The following is a 16,982-nucleotide window of genomic DNA, read 5'->3' on the forward strand; positions in this document are numbered from 1 at the left end:
TTCCTACACCCCTACTGTACTACCCCATGCAAACACCTTGACCTCCTTTGCCATGTCCCCCTTGGAATACTAGAGTTAGCAGGGATATCAGGTTCAGTCTACTAATTTTCCAAACCTGGGGGCCAAGAAATGGTCCATCTGCCAAAAGTTTTGCAGAATTTACCTGGAAAAACTCACAGGATTGAATCTCAACTGTCATAACTTTGTTACATGGTTTAATCTTCTGTTCTTCTCCCAAATAATAATGTGACATTCCTTGTTTTCCTTCTCCAGCTGGCTGGAAGGGTGAGTACTCCATTACTATTCATTGTAATTAACAGAAGATATTTAAATGTTGTAAAACATCTGGAAGATGATTTAGGATGGCTGGTTAGTGTTGCGTTAATTTCCAAGAGCAATGATGTATAACCCTGCCTGAGCCAGCATTGCTCCGGAGATGAGATATGCTTACCCAGAATATACAAGCACTACGGTTGTGAAACTTGGGTTTGTGGGATGGTTCTCTGAAGACTTCTGGGTGAATCGGGTTGGAAATGAAGCAGGCCAGGTCTGGAATTTAGAATTCAGTCTTCCATGTTGGTGCCATTTTCAAAGTCAAGCACTTAGGCAAGCCTCTAGATTTGTGGTCCTCTGGTCCTCCCTGTACCATTGTCATGTCAAAGGGGCATTGGGGGGTGGGTAGAAATCATCTCACCAAACCTGGTTTGTTCTTCCTCAACTCCCTATCAACTGCATTGTTAAACACAGTAGCAGCCATAGCCATAACCGTCAGGGTCTTTGTAGAGATGATCAAAGGAGTACAAATCCAAAGGCCATCTAAGTATTCAACTCTACAAAAGGTCCACATGGTACCAAGAGGATAGACTCTGAACGTGCTACTTTGCTTGCTTCCCTTTCAGACTCTTTCTCCCAGAAACCTCCACCAAACAATTCCATAGTGATGGTGCATACTGGGAAGTATCTCTCATCTCTATGGTAATACTGAATAGCCTTCAGCCAGCAGCAAGATATTCCCGCCTGATCAAGCTTTTAGTCAGCTACAGAATGAAATGAGGATTAGACTGGTTTGAGTAATAATCCAGATAAGTAGTTTGGTACTAGATGTGTGACCCTAGGCAAGTCACTTCACCCTCTTTGTCTCAGTTTGTCATCTATGAGTTGGAGAAGGAAAAGGTAAAGCACTCCATGTTCTTTGCCAGGAAAACCCCTAAATGGGATCATGAGGAGTTGTACACAACTGAAAATGACTGAACACCAATCCTTAAGTTATGGATACTCATAGGATTTTACATGATCATAGGATTTTAGAAGCATAAGGGATCCTGGAAGCAATCAAGAAGACCCCCTCATCTTATTGATGAGAAAAAATGAGGCCCAGAAAAGAGAAATAACTTTCCCAAGGTCATTTATCTTCCTAGTAAATGATTCCCTTTAACTATAGAGATAACCAGGGACCAGGAATAAGTTATTAGCTCAGAACAGAGGTAAGGAAATGGAAAAATTATATACTGGGATGGTGAGGGCTCCTTCTAGGCCTGGCCCTTACACCTTGAACTGTATACTTCATCCAGTCAACATATATTTATTAAAACACCTACTCAGTGTCCAGGCACTATGCTAGAAGTTGGATATGAGTATAAAAGAATGAAACAACCCTTAGGCATGGTGGGCTTATATTACATTATGTGGAATCTGGGTGGTATCAGGGAACAGAGCACTGGACCTGAAGTCAGGAAGACCAGAGTTCAGATTTAGTCTCAGATGCTGTGTGAATGTGGGCAAGTCACTTAAACCAGTGTCTGCCTCAGTTTCCTCACCTGCAAAATGAGGCTGTTAATAGCATCTATCTCCCAGGGTGGTTGTGAGAATCAAATGAGATAATATTTGTAAAGTGCTTTGCAAACTTTAAAGTGCTGTATACATGGCAAATGATGATGAAGAAGAACATTGCATTATAACGTTAAAGACAAGTTCATGTAAAATGTATACAACCTAAATATAAATTTAACAAATACAAATATATATGCAGTAGTGTTAAATAAAGGTAGTTTGGGAAGGAAGGCCCAAGCTTTTGGGGGAGATCAGTGCAGAAAGACTAAAAGTCTTCTTCCAGTAGTGGTGCCCAGCTGCATCTTAAAGGAAGAGAGGGGCATTCTAAGAGGGGAGGCAAAGAGGGTGCCCATTCCAAGCACGGGGGACTGCCACAGCAAAGACTCGGAGACAAAGGGTGACGTTTCATGTACGTGGAACTGAGACGTGGACAGTTTGGTAGATTGTGGATGCTGGACTGGGAATGATCTTTCAGACAGGGTGGAAAGATGGGACAAGACCCAGCTGTGAAGGACTTTAAAAGCTAAAGAGGGGATTGTATTTTATTCTGGGGCCATGGGGAGCCATTGGAGCTGGTCCGATAGGTGAATAGCAGTGAGATAGAAGCTTTAAAAAAAATGACTTTGGCAGCTAAGCCTGAGGCAGGAATAATAATTAGGAGGATGTTGCGATGATCCAATGGATGAGGGGTAACATGGTAGCTGTGTGATTAGAGGTAGAAGAGATGTGCGGATAGAAACTTCAAGATTGGGAAACTGATTTGGATATGTGTGATGAAGGATGAGGTGAAGAGGTCCGTGCTGTGTTGAGATTCTGAACCTGAAGACACTGGAAGGTTGATGGTGTCTTCCCCTGGAAGAGGGGGAAGGTTTAAGCGAGAAAAATAGAATTCAGTTGGCAATCCAGTTTGAAATGTCCATTTGAAATGACAAGATAGTGATGTGGATCTGGTACTTTGGAAATGGATGCAGATCTGGATCTTGGAATCATTTGCATAAGGGTTTAAACCTCATGGGATCAAATAGGTTACCAAAGAGAAGATATAAAGGAAGAAGAGGGCCCAGGACCAAAGCTTGGGGAGTGGTCCTCAGGGAGGTGTACAAATGGATGATTAGCCAACAACAGAGACTGGGGAAGACAGAGGTCAGGCAGGGAGGAAGAGAAGCAGGAGAAAGGAGGATGTACCAGAATCCCAGAGAGCAGAGAAAAAGGCAGGAGAAGAGAGTGATCAACAGTGTATATGCCAAGAAGGATGACGGAGTGAGGAAAGAGCATCCGAATGATTAAAGAAGAAATCACTGGAAACTTTGAAGAGTTAAGTTTTGCTCAGTGCTAAGTCAGAAGCCAGATTACAAAGGAGTAAGGGAGGTGAGGAAAGAGGGAAGGGGAGTAAGGAGTGTTGGCAGCTTTTTCCTAGATGTCCAGCTAAGAAATGAGGAGAGACAGAATGATATCTTGAGTGGATAGGTAGGGATGGAAGACTTTCTGCATGTTTGAAGCCAGTTGGATGGGAATCAGTTGATAGTAATAGGTTAACGATATAAAGCAAGAAGTAGAATGATGAGGGATTCAATCTGCTGGTTAATGCATGTGAGTATACATGTTGAAGAGGCAGCTAGGTGGAGCAGTGGCTGGACTGAGTCAGGAAAGACCTGAGTTCCAATGTGACCTCAGACGATTACTAGCTGTGTGACCATGGGAAACTCACATAACCCCTGTTTGCCCTCAGTTTCCTCATCTGTAAATAGAGCTGGCGAAGGAAATGGCAAACACATCCAGTATATTTGCCAAAAAACCTCAAATGGAGTCAAGAAGTCAAGTCAGACACACGACTGACAACACTGTTCATCAAGGGGTCAGCCCTCAGCAAAGAGAAGAGTCCCTCAGGGGTCAGAGACAGGGCAAAAAGGAGGAGAGAGTAAGAGGTGATATCAAGGATTTTGAGATGAAAGGAGTGGGAGAAAGGAAGTTGACACTGAATTCTCTCAGATGTTTCCAATAAAGAGGCAAGTCCTCAGCTGAGAGATAAGGGGAAGCCAAAGGTGGGAGTCTTGTGGTTTTAAATAGCCTTTGTGGGAATGAGATAGGGAATCAGTTAAAGAAGGAAATAAGAGGACTCTGGTTACTACATGGAGGATCATCTGAGTTTGGATAAAGTTAATTTGTATCCAGTCTGCACCATCCCAGGATTTCATACAGATGTTTGAGTGAGAGTAGAAGAGATGGGATCCATCTGCATGTTGGGTGCCTTCCTCTAGCTCTCTTGCCATTTCTGGGTATCCCCACACAGGACACAGGCTTTCCATCTGTCACCCCTTGCTGCTGTTTCATTATCTTTCCTGAAAAGTTAAATGATCTGAAACTGCAGTTTATTAATTAATTGAGGTTTCAGAGATGTTGGTTATGCAACATCATGTCATTGCATTTTACCACTGAAAGCAAAATAATAATTTATTTCATCCATTTAACAAAAATTATTAAATGTTTTTGGTCATTCATTTATGGATTTTGAAAAGAATTATTTAAGGGCAGCTAGGTGGCACAGTAGATAATGCATGGGCCACTGGATTCAGAAGACCTAAGTTCAAATCTGACCTCAGACACTTGACACTTACTAGCTGTGTGACCCTGGGCAAGTCACTTAACCTTTCATTGCACCCAAAAGAAAAGAGAAGGAAGAAGCAAGAGAGAGAGAGAGAGAAAGAAATAATTGTTTAATCTGTCATGCCAGTGTAGCAGTGATGCCCATGATGTGATCAGTGGATGTACCCCCCCCTTCCTTGATGCAGATCACAACCCCCCCCTCCCCCCCGCCCTCCTTGCCATCCCTAGATGCTTTCATGAGTTGATGGGGACCAAACCAAAAATGTTCAACTATTAGTAGATGACTGTCTGAGATGTTCCTCGAATACAAGGACGTGCCGACCTAGTGTACATTTGAAGGCCCTCCAGCTCAGTAGGCTCTGCCAGAGATCATTCTCCATCATTGGGAATATCCTCTAGAATTCAGTAGTGCTTACCTCCAGCACCCATAGGCCATCATCAGACAGGTCCTTTGGGAAGAGTTGTTTTCTGTAACCTTTTCTTCCTCCATTTTGGCACAGCAAAGATGTGTGTGACACTAAACTTTCTTTAAGACCCTGGACAAAGCTATTTTACTTTTTTCTGGGCCTCAGTTCCTCCTCTGTTAAAAATTAGAGAGTTGGATTAGAGGCTCTCTAAGGCCCTCTCTGATTCCCTTCCCTTCCTGAATCTCCTGCCTGCTTCCTGCCTTCTCTTCCCAGATTCTGACAATAACCTATATTTACATAGCCCACAGAGTTTGCATATTTCATACCCATATCCCACTGGTGTCTCTTCCAATGAAGAAGATGCTATAGTGATTTGTTATCCCCATTTTACAGATGAAAAAACTGAGGCTCAAGCAATGAGATGACTTGCCCATAGCCACAGCAGGCAAGTGTCAAGTGTCAGAACCAGCCTTTTCCTTATTCACATGTAGAACTTATCCAATATGCTTTGCTGCGCCGTCTCCCTCCCCCCCCGCCAAGGGCCATTAAAGTGGCTATTAGGAGACCCAGGTTCAGGTCCCTGGGTCCACAGCAATTCCAGCTACGAGATAAAAGAAAAGTCATTTTTACTAAGCTTCATGTCTCCATCATGTGTAATGAATGCACTATACTATTTCACAAGGTCCTTGTAAGGACATTTTATATACTTAAAACATAAAGGACAGTATGGGGAGAAGTGGAGGAAAATATCACTTTTGAGTCACGGGGTGGGGTTCGAATCCAGACTATTTCTCCACTCCCTATATTCCCTTGGACAAGTCATTTCCCTCCTCCTGCCTTAGTTTTCCTCAACTATAAAACGAGGGGATTGAACTAAATGATCTCTGAGGACTAGTCTAAGTAACATTCTATGATTCTATCAACAACGTAAAAGGATCCATTAAGTTAAGGTCTCTTTCCCCCCTTATATTTTAGGAAAGCCAGAATGTCCTATTCATCCTACTGAGTTAGTATTTGCTTTGGATCTGTCTCGGGAAGTCACGGAGGAGGCGTTTGACCGAATGAAGGAGATGACCATCGCAATCCTGAATGACCTCAAAATCAGGGAAAGCAACTGCCCGGTGGGAGCAAGAGTCGCTATCATCTCCTACAATTCGAACACCCGGCATCTCCTCCGCCTCTCTGACTCCCGCAACAAGAGCCAGCTGCTCAGAGAGATTAAGGCCCTCCGCTTCGAAACCTCCTCAGGGGACCGGGAGATCGGCAAGACCATGAGGTTTGTGGCCAGGAATGTCTTTAAGAGAAACCCCTCCCGGGGACCAACACAAGGAGGATCCCGCCCACTATTTTCAGCAATGGCCAGTCTGTGACCCATCGGCCATCGTTACTGCCACCATGGAGTTCAACGCTCCTGGACGTCACTTCCCAGTGGTGATATGCTTTTAACAACGTGCCTTCGGTCAAGCGTGCTTTTGCCTGGTAAGGACGAGCATCGTTTCCCTAGCACGTTCTTGCTATACCCTAAGAAACCCTCCAAGACAGATCCCCAGAAAGGATGGGTTACCCCACAGATGTCAGAAAGAAAAGGGGTCGTGCAGAAAGGCTTCCTTATGGAACAGACATCACTACTCTAACAAACCCACCACCCCCTTCCTCCCCACCCACACACTTTTTTTTGTTTGGTTTTGTTTTTTCATTAGGAAAGTTAATGGGGCATTAGGGGCGTAGAGAGCTATTCTCAGAGACGGGAAGACCTGGGTTCAAATTCAAACCCCTGATAAATTCCTGGCTAGCTACTTGACCTCTGCACTCTTATAGGCAAGTCATGAGTTGCCCATTTGGAGGAAATCCCATTTTATTGGTTCCTAGGGCATCTTGGGCAAATCATTCCCTGCCCCCACCCCCCCCAAGGCTTCTCCACCTGTAAAGGGAGCTGAGTCATAGGCCATGGGACTTGGATCTGGCAGAAGCCTATGAGACTCATCTACACTAAATCATTTCACAGATGAACTTGAAGGTCAGAAAAGAGAAGTGACGTTTCCAAAATTCCCCTTCCCTGACCACCCCCTTCTCCCCCTGTGCTTGCGGTCTCCCCGGTGTGTTAGAACAGAAGCTCCTTGAAGGCCCTGGACCTGTCTCACCTTTAGCATAGGGCCCCCACATAGCTAGGTGCTTCTAAGTGCATTTTCATGTATTCATCTGATGCTTCAAAAGTGACATCGTCGTCAAGGTGACTGGCCAGAGCTGGAATCCAGCCCCTCAGACTCCATAGCCCTGTCTCTCTTCCTACATCATACTCTCTCTGGTTTTATTTTTCACTGGCAACTCCTTACTGTTCTTGTTATTATATAATGTAACGCCGATTATTCGCAACATTTTATCACAGTATGAACAGCTCACGTTTTAAAAGTGCTTCGCAGTTTAGCAAAGTGCTTTCTAAACACAAACCCTGTGTAGTCAGTAAACATGAAATTAAGCTCTACTATGTGCCGGGCCCTGTACCAAGTCTGGGGATACAAAGAAAGGCAAAAGGCAGCCCCTGCCTTCAGGGGGCTCCGCATCTAAAAGGGGGGAGGGGGAGTGCTGTCAATAAGTAGTTCCTGGGGGGCAGCTAGGTGGTGCAGTGGATTGAGCAGCAGCACCTGGTGTCAGGAGTACCTGAGTTCAAATCTGGCCTCAGACATTTGACACTTACTACTATGTGACCCCTGGGCAAGTCACTTAACCCCCACTTTGCCTCACCAAAATATTTAAAAAATAAAAAAAATAAGTAGTATCCTTCTTTTACTCATCAAATAGAAATAGAGGACTTAGGTTAAGTGACTTGCCTGAGATGACACAGTTGGTAAATGCAGGGCTCAAAGAAATAATGGGATCAAGCAAGTAGGACCTTCTAGGTTGACCAGTCAACCAGCTCACTTGGCCTGAGGCAAAAACAACCAGTAAGTATTAGAATGGAGACTTAATCCAGGTCTTCAGAACCATGTCGCTCTCTCAGTTTTCTTTCTTTGTCTTAAATCAGAGAAAAAGCAATTTGAGAAATGAACTGAGGGGTGGGGGCAGGGACGAGAAAAAAGACAGTTTTCCGGACTTTGTTTTTAATTTTTTAAAGACCCTTGTGGGACATAAGCTTGTGGCAAAATTAGACTAGCTCTAGGGTCCTTGTTGCTATATCATTCAGGGAAAAGGGGTCTGGATTTGGAATTTGAGGACCCTGAATTCAAATTCCTGACTTTGGTACTTTCTACCAGTGTCAATTGCACAGTCACTACAATCTGTGTGGGCTTCAGTTGCCTCATCTCTAAAACAATCAGGTCAGACTAGATTTACCTTCTAAGTAAGGTGCCATCTGGGTCTAAATCTATGACACTGTGAAGGCAATATAGTCGAGAGGTATTTTCTATTAGCATGAGAAGGCAGGAAATCACTTAAAGCATCTTTCTGACATTCACAACAACTAGATGGTCTTTTAAGAGCCCTTCCCACTCCATAGTTCTTTGGAAAGACAGTGAAATGGAAATCAGCCATGACCTGAATAGTATTGAAATGAATTCTGGGGCTTTAATGACTAGAAACCATTGTGTGAAGTTGGATCTTAGATTGTCGGGAAGTCGAAATACCTTTTAGCATCAGCAGCCAGTTTCTCTTCTATCCTAATGAACTGAGATGTCCACATCAAAAACAGGATAAGCACTCGGACTGGAAAAAACCCCCCTGGGGCCAACCATAAGTGAGGCCCCAATGAACTGTGATAAGGCGTGAATCCTACAAGTGAATTTGGAACCTCTGGGTTGCCAGTGTGTCTCTACCTTACGCCACCTCTCAGCTCCTCCTGGTTGTCTTTAGTCTCAAACCCAGAGAAAAGAAAGTGTCTTGAAGCCAATACTGAATTTGCTCTTCTAGCAAAGACATTTGGTATTGATTTTAAACGACTGTATTTTTTCTCCAGCAAAAATATGTAGCCATCATGTGTCAGTCTCAAAATTTCCCCTTTTTTAGTGTAACAAGTAATCACATTAAGATGTATTTTATTTCTGAATTAGCCTTGAACTCCCTAGAATCCTTCAGTACATAATTTTAGAATGAGCACTGATAAATGAGAGGCCCCAAATTAGTCCAGTCATCACACATCTTCATCAGTACAATTCCTATCTGCTACCCCTGTAGGAAGAGGTGAGGGGATGGAGGAGACTCTCAGGGGGATGGGAGTAAAATAGTTGAGTGGTGTCTAGGAAAGGAATCCAAATCAAAAGTGCATCTAAAAAGTCTTTCCACTTATGACGCAGAGTCATTTGGAAGGAGATTACCTAGAGAAGAGCGTCTTCCTAAAGATGATTTGATTTTTGAAGTCTCTTCACTTTCTTCAGCAAGTTCAGCAAATATATCCAAAGTTTCTGTTATGTTCAGTGAGGGGAAGTCATACACAGTAAAGAAAAGAAATGGAGGGGCAGGCTAGGTGGTACACTGGATAGAGCATCGGCCTGGATTTCAGGAGGACCTGAGTTCAAATCCAGCCTCAGACACTTGACACTTACTAGCTGTGTGACCCCTGGGCAAGTCACTTAACCCCCATGCATCACACACAAAAAAGAAAAAAAGAAAAGAAATGGAAGGCACAATCCTGCAGGGAAATAAGACATGTCTTAGCTTCAACAATGGAGATAAGAGCACCTGCCTCACTGAGTTGTCGGGAGGCTCAAGCAGACCAATGGAGATATAAGCCCCTTGTGACCCTAGAGAGAGATGGAAATGTTAGCTTTAAATGGTAAGTGAATAAGAGGGGCATATTATGTTATGGGAGGTGGAATGGAGGGGAGGGAAGAGAGATGCTACTTGAGAAAGTAGCATTTGATTTGGTCCTTAAAGAATGAGCAGGAGAGGATTTCAGCAGGTGGAGGAAAGGCAGGCAAAGGCATGTGTGAGCAAAGGCATAGAGGTGGGAAAGCAGAGGAAAAGTCCTGAAGATGGGTTCTTGTAGGTGGAAGATAGTCCTGGATTCTCCTCCAGCCCCAGGGCTAGAGAGAACAATAGATACCATTAGCAGCTGATTGCACTGGTGATTCCACTGCAGTATTTCAGTAAAGCCAGAAGTTAAGCAAGGAGTCTGTGAACCTTGTGTCAGAGCTGTCTACAAGTAGATCTGAGGAGGGTGTGTAGTAAGTCAGAGAGAGGCCACTTGAGACCTGGAGAAGCAGAACAGCTGCCTCTCTCTTCTTCCTCTAATGGTGTCATTGTGGTGATCTGTTTGGGGGTCTAGACTTCTCCAGAGTCCCCGCCCAGGGTATGCCAAAATCAGAGGAAAGAAGGTGCTGGCTGAGCTCTGATCTGTCCCCCATGAATAATGCCCATAGGGTGCATTCCTTAGAGATGGGGTGCCCCTTCAGCTATGTGACGGGATGTTGAGTCACATCAAGTCCAGGAGCTTCTGTTAAGTTCTGAGAATACGGATACAAGCAAAACTAAACTCCCTGTCTTCAAGGGACTTACACTCTAATGGGAGGAAACAACGCATAAAGGGGAAGGGGAAGAGGAAGGAGAGAGGAGGAAAGGTTGTGAGCAGGGTTGGCCTGGAGGTTCTAGGAGGAAGTCACCAGCAGGAGAAGGGGGAGCCCAGGGTCACACAGCTAGTAAGTGTCAAGTGTCTGAGGCCGGATTTAAACTCAGATCCTCCTGAATCCAGGGCCGGTACTTTATCCACTGTGCCACCTAGCTGCCCCCTTAGTGCAGTTTTAATCATTAATAGTATAAGCTTTTTTACACCCACAGTCTCATGATCCTGTGGAGCATGTACCAAAGGCACTGTTACCTCCATTTTACAGATGAGGAAACTGAGGCTCAGAAAGATCAAGTGACTTGACCTCCATTACACAAGAAGTATCCGAGTCAAACCCAGGTCTCTCCTCCCTCCTAAAGGCAGCAGCCTTTCTGTCACACCTTTCCCAGCACAGACCAGCCGCCTCCTCTCCAGCCTCCAGCGAAGTGGCCCATGGCCGGCTTCTTAGAGATAGCCAGCTATGTATCAGGCTGAGTAACAGGGCTCTTAGTCACTTCTGAAATGGGGAGGCATTTGTGGAAAGGGAAAAGCCTTTATTCAGAGATTTGCTCGAGTCCTGGCTGTTTCTCTCCAGACCTGTCTGGTGACAAATACTTATTTTTAGAGGCTCTTTCTTGCTACATGTTCAGAATTCTGATACTGGGCAGGCCTCTCTATTTTGGGGAACGTTCTGGCTCAGAAATGTGTTTGGGCTTTACATACCTTGATGCGTATTTTTATTTCATTGCCTTGTTTGGCTGATCCGGGTCTAAGAAAATGTTTCCAGTTAAAAGGCTCTCTCTGATCGTGGGAACAAAAGCCACACCTTGTGCATGCTGGGAAGTCTGCAGGGCTTTCAAAGCTCAGTCTGAGGTTTTTATAGAGAATTCCTTGGCATCTGTTGTTATCACAAAACTGTCGATTACAAAATGATTCTTCTCCATGACTATTTTTAACTTTACTTGAATTTACCAATAGCTGGATATCCCCACAAGACTTGCAGAAGGTAGGTCAGCCCTGGCCCTCAGACCTCCCAGCCCAGGGCTTCATGGTAGCTTTGGCGCTCCTACAAAGGTTAAGTGAATAATCAAAATGGAATCATCCTCTCACACCCCCATACCAGACCCCACTGACCTGCATCCTCAAAGACAACATTCTATCCTTCTTTCTGCCTTTTCATTGTCTGTCCCCCATGCCTGGAACGCTCTGCCCCTTCACCCCTGCCTCTTAGTTTCTCTGGCTTAATAATTGCTTGTTCAGGGACAGCTAGGTGGCACAGTGGATAGAGCAGCAGCCCTGGAGTCAGGAGGACCTGAGTTCAAATGCGGCCTCAGACACTTGACACTTACTAGTTGTGTGACCCTGGGCAAGTCACTTAACCCCAATTGCCTCACCAAAAAAATAAAAAATAATAAAAATAATTTTGTTCATTGACCAGTAAGGACCCTATTTTAACATTAAAATGTTTCATAGATCTACACAAGTCTTAAGGAGTCATGGATGTTGAGCTGAGAGGGACCTCCGAAGCCATGTAGTCCAGTCCCCTTATTTTACAGATGAGGAAACTGAGGTGCAGGGAAGTCAAGTGATTTTCCCATAGTCACTCAGGAAGGAAAGCAAAGTTCCTCTGACACCAGTCAATGTTCCTCCCCGCTGTAGCTACACTGTTAGTAGCCACTGATTGGGGAAAGGCACAGTGACGGGCTCCTGTGAATTCATTAATAATTTTAAATGAATTTGCATCATGTTAATCACAATGGCATCCATGTGGATTTAAAAATAGTAACTATTGAGCATAACAAGCTGTTTATTCAGGCTTGCTCACTTAATGAAATGTTCAGACGGGTCTGCAGACCCCTTGCCACAAGCCCACAGACGAGGAGAGGCGGGGGTGGAAGACTGCTCAGCAGTCTACTCTCTCCCACCTGCCTCCCTGCCTTTGGCCCAGTGCCTGGAACAGGGTAATTGCTTAATTGATATGACCTTGTGGATCTAGTCATGCTGAGGGGAAAAGAGGGAATGTCCTCCAAAACAGCTAGTTCTCAAGCTTGGGGTGAGGCAAGAGATGTGTCAACAACCGGCTGGTGTTTGTCCGAATAGTGCCATTGTTCAAATAAAATACTGATAATGGGGGCAGCTAGCTGGCACAGTGGTTAAAGCACTGGCCCTGGATTCAGGAGGACCTGAGTTCAAATCCGGCCTCAGACACTTGACACTTACTAGCTGTGTGACCCTGGGCAAGTCACTTAACCCTCATTGCCTGCAAAAAACAAAACAAAACAAAAAAATAAAATACTGATGTCTGATCAATAATAATAATTCCCATTGAGATCAAAGTGACCTCTTTATTCTCATGACAGCTCTCTTAGGAAGGTAGGACCCTCTTTTTACAGATTAAAGAAACTGAGTCCGAGAGGAATCAGGTGACCTCAAAATTAAACAAAGGCATTAGGTATCAGAGCAGGGACTGAAACCCTGAACTCCTGGCCCTAAACCAGCCCATCCAAAGGAAATCCCAAAGATGCATTTTAAAACTCTGGATTGGAATGGGAAAAGCATTTATTAAGTTCCAACTTGATACCGAGTGCTGTGCTACATGCCCGAAGTAGAAATAGAAATTTTAGACTGTCTTTATCTCCCTGAAGTGAACGGACTCAAACTTTGTGGGATCCGGCCTCTTCAGAGAGCACTTGGTGAATGTGTGTGCATAGATCTGTGGGTCTCAAAACGTCCTTGAACAGCGAGGACGGTTACAACAGATGATACTTGTGACTTTTTCACTGCATCTGGAAGCACCAAGCTGGGATCCATAACCTGGTTTCTGAGAATGAGGATTTTAAAAAAATACATTTTGATAACCGCATTTCAGTACAATAGGTTTGCTTTGTAATCTGGGTTGTATTTTGGGGATTTAAAAACGTGGCGGGGAAGGGTCCGTGAGCTTCTCCAGACACAATGAAAGGGGCCCAGGCTCTAAAAGCAGGTTCAGAATCCTTGACCAGGTGACTGTTACAGTCATTTTCAGCACTTTGTGAATGGCATCTTAATTAGCATGTGATATAACTCAATCATTACACCTTTCTTTTCTATGAAATTGAGTTCTTGGCATTTAAAGAACCTGGATCAGTGGGAACACGGCTAGTCAAAAATAATCCAATAATTGGAATTTTTCCAACCTCCAGCCGTAGAATCACAGATGGAGTTGGAAGGGACCTCGGACATTCAGTCCACTTCCCTTGCTTGATAGCGGGGCGTCCAAGGCCCAGAGACTGTTACCACAGAGGAGGAGCAGAGTCTATCGAGAGGGTAGAATGCTAGGCTTGAAGGCAGGAAGACCTGAGGGCATATCCTATCTCCATCTTTTCCTGGCTGTGTGATAGCAGGCAAATTGTTTAATCTCTTTGGACCTCTGTATCTTTACCTGTTCCATGTGCACAGAGCTCTGGGCCTGGAGTCAGGAAGACTCCTCTTCCTGAGTTCGAATCTGGCCTCAGACCCTTAACAAGCTGTGTGACCCTGGGCAAGTCGTTTAACTCAGACTGCCTCAGTTTCCTTATCTGTAAAATAAGCTAGAGAAGGAAATGGCAAACTACTCCAATATCTTTGCCAAGATAATACCAAACAGGGTCACGAAGAGTTAGATGTGACTGAAAAATAACTGAGCAACAATAAATTAAGGTTTACAAAGCACTTCACAAATATCATCTCACTTTTTCTTTGCAACTACCCTGGGAAGTAGTTGCTATCATTCTTTCCACTTTACAAATGAGGGAACAAAGGCAGAAAGAGATGATGTGATTTGCCCAGGATCACACAGCCAGCAAGTATCTGAGGGTAGATTTGAACTCAGGTCAGCCTGACTCCAGGTCCCGTGCTGTGCACACTCTGGTTCCACCCAGCCACTAATATCTGAAATGAACAACAGCATTGCCTCCCTGCTTGTAGATGGATCTTTTTGGAGAAAGCATTGGCAGAATACTAGCCTCTGGTGACTTTTTTCCATGGAAGTCCATGTGCTATTAATCTCACACACTAAGCTGGATCTCTCTTGGTTTTGTTCCCTGCAGATTGACGACACTGGTGCTTTTCAGGTGCTAACTATCCCACCGAGGGCTGACTACAGGCCAATGTTGAAGAGGCTCCAACAGTGTACATTCTGCTACGGTAAGGACCATTGGCAGAGCACGAGGCAGATCTCCTTGTGCACTGAGTCACTGTTGGCAAGTATGACTGGGGCTTGGCGGGGATGTGTGTAACTTGAGGAGAATTTCCCTGGAGCCCTGACTGTGTTACAGGCATGGCCCGGCTCCGTTTGGCGGGTTGAATCCCATGGTGCCTCAAGCCAGGTTCCCCTTCCTTATAACTCTACTGAAGCCTCGCAGCAGGGGCCAGTTGGACCATTTGATGTTACCAAGAAATGTTTATGGTTTTTAGAAAAATCTGTCATTTATGGTTTCCAGGTTTTTCCACTAGGGAGCTGTAAATGTGGACTGTATACATTTTTATAACCTTAAACCTCTGGATTCTCTGAAATCTGCTTTTCAGATATTCATCGCCTCCATTTGTGCTCAGGAATTTTTGGTTTGGTAGGGACAGAATCCATTTGCAGAACCCATCACCCTTCGCTAGATGGAATGTGAAATGACCCAATTCCCCAAATATAACAGATTTTTAAAAAATAATTGAAAATCAGAATCTCACAAATGGAGGGCACCTAGGTGGCACCATGCATAAAGCACTGGCCCTGGATTCAGGAGGACCTGAGTTCAAATTCGGCCTCAGACACTTGACACTTACTAGCTGTGTTACCCTGGGCAAGTCACTTAACCCTCATCACCCTGCCTCCCCCCACACAAAAAAAGATTTTTCAGGGGGCTTTCTTACTCTTTAATTCTCTCTCTCCTTCCTGTATTCTTGCTGCCCCCTCCCTCCCGCCCCTTCCAGCATCTCTTAGTCTCTTTCCTCCTTTTATGTCACTCTACATTCTGGAGATGATGGGAAGCAGTTGAACTCCCAATAAAAGTCAGGAGAGGTAGATTCCACTGTGGATCATGGCTTGGGGCTTTTATGGACACCCCACTTACACCACAGAGTTGGTATGTTGCAAGGTTAGGAACTGTGAATACATGTGTCTTTGGAGGGCTTCTGCTGCAATTTTCTTGGTTTGGATCCTTTTTTTCCCCTTGGTCTCTTAGGCACAGAATGGAAGATATTTTGGCTGTAGTTCCCAGCAATTAAAATAACTGCATAAGTGAACAAATGGACACCCTGCTGTCTCGGAATCGTGGAGACAGCTTCCTAATCATGCACAGAGAGAGGACTCTCTTTTCCCCTTAATCCGACTATTATACAGGGTCATAAAACTTCACTAGATTTCAGCAAGAGAAAGATAATTTCTCCGTAGCTATACCTGTAATTGGTCTAGCACCAGGATAAATCCCTGGCATTTCCTGTTGCACGCTCAGATCACCCACACTAATTAATCTGTCACTGGCATAGCTTTCCCTTGCATTCCATCATAGCAGCTGCATCACAGCCATTGATGCAGATTTCATACTGTTTGGCATGCTTTCCTCTTGAATGAATGATACACTTCCTGGGTATTGAACGCTAACAGGATAGCCCTGGCCCTCAAAATCATACATTGTAATCAGGGGAGGTCAGGATGTATAGAGGAGTCATGGGGGGGCAGGAATGATGAGTGGAGCCACAATAATAAGAAATCACCGGCATTAACATAGCTCTTTAATGTTCATAAAGTACCGACGTGTGTTACCTCATTTAATCCTCACAACAACCTTGTCAATGCTCTTATCATGCCCATTTTATAGATGAGGAAGCTGATGCTAAGATGAGTTATAGGACTCACCCAGGATTCACAGCTAGTAAGTGTCCTGAGGCAGAATTTGAACTCAGGGCTTCCTATTTCCAAGTCCAATGTTCTAATTACTGTGCCACCCAACTCTCTCAGGAAGAGGCAGTGGGGAATTGATTGGCATGCCCTTTCCAGTAACAATGACAGTGTTGACTTGATTATGGGTCCATGCTCACCACTTGGGTCTGCATGGACCCCAGGTTGAGTGTTCCAGATGCAAGAGGGCTAAGTCCCCTGGAAGGATGTAGTAGAAGAGTAGATGACAATGTCCACAATTTACAGCAATGTGCAAGGTGGATGGCAAGTAAATGACCAATATGGTCATCAACAACATCGTGTTTTCATCCACCAGACATTTATTAACTGCCTACTGTGTACAACATAGAAGCTGCACAAAATGTGAACAGATATGGCGCTGGGCTCCGTGTGAGGCAGCTAGATGGCGCCATAGTGTACACAGTGCTAGACATGGAGTCAGGAAGACCTGCGTTCAAATCCAGCCTCACACACTTTCTAGTGGTATGACCCTGAGCAAGTCACTTAACCCCTGTTTGCCTCAGTTTCCTGAACTGTAAAACGGAGATAATACCACCTACCTGGCAGGATTGTTTTGAGGATCAAATGTGATAATCAGTATAAAGTGCTTCTTAACACATTGCCTGGCACTTAATAAAAGGCCTAAATGTTGGTTGTTGTTATGGTTGTGGTTGTGACATCCTCACACTGACACTTA

The 16,982-nt window shown here is 44.5% G+C and overlaps 1 protein-coding gene across 1 annotated transcript in view; it reads left to right on the forward strand.

Moving 5' to 3' along the window:
• Window positions 1–16,982, forward strand: part of LOC122729332 (collagen alpha-6(VI) chain-like) — a 112,179-nt gene that overhangs the window by 82,658 nt on the left and 12,539 nt on the right. The window contains 6 exon segments of the mRNA XM_043968161.1: window positions 274–285; window positions 5,817–6,148; window positions 6,151–6,205; window positions 6,208–6,278; window positions 6,280–6,330; window positions 14,442–14,538. Of these exon segments, the coding sequence (XP_043824096.1) occupies window positions 274–285; window positions 5,817–6,148; window positions 6,151–6,205; window positions 6,208–6,278; window positions 6,280–6,330; window positions 14,442–14,538 (618 nt within the window).

The sequence above is a fragment of the Dromiciops gliroides genome, chromosome 5 (genome assembly GCF_019393635.1).
Source record: "Dromiciops gliroides isolate mDroGli1 chromosome 5, mDroGli1.pri, whole genome shotgun sequence".
Lineage (NCBI taxonomy): Eukaryota > Metazoa > Chordata > Mammalia > Microbiotheria > Microbiotheriidae > Dromiciops > Dromiciops gliroides.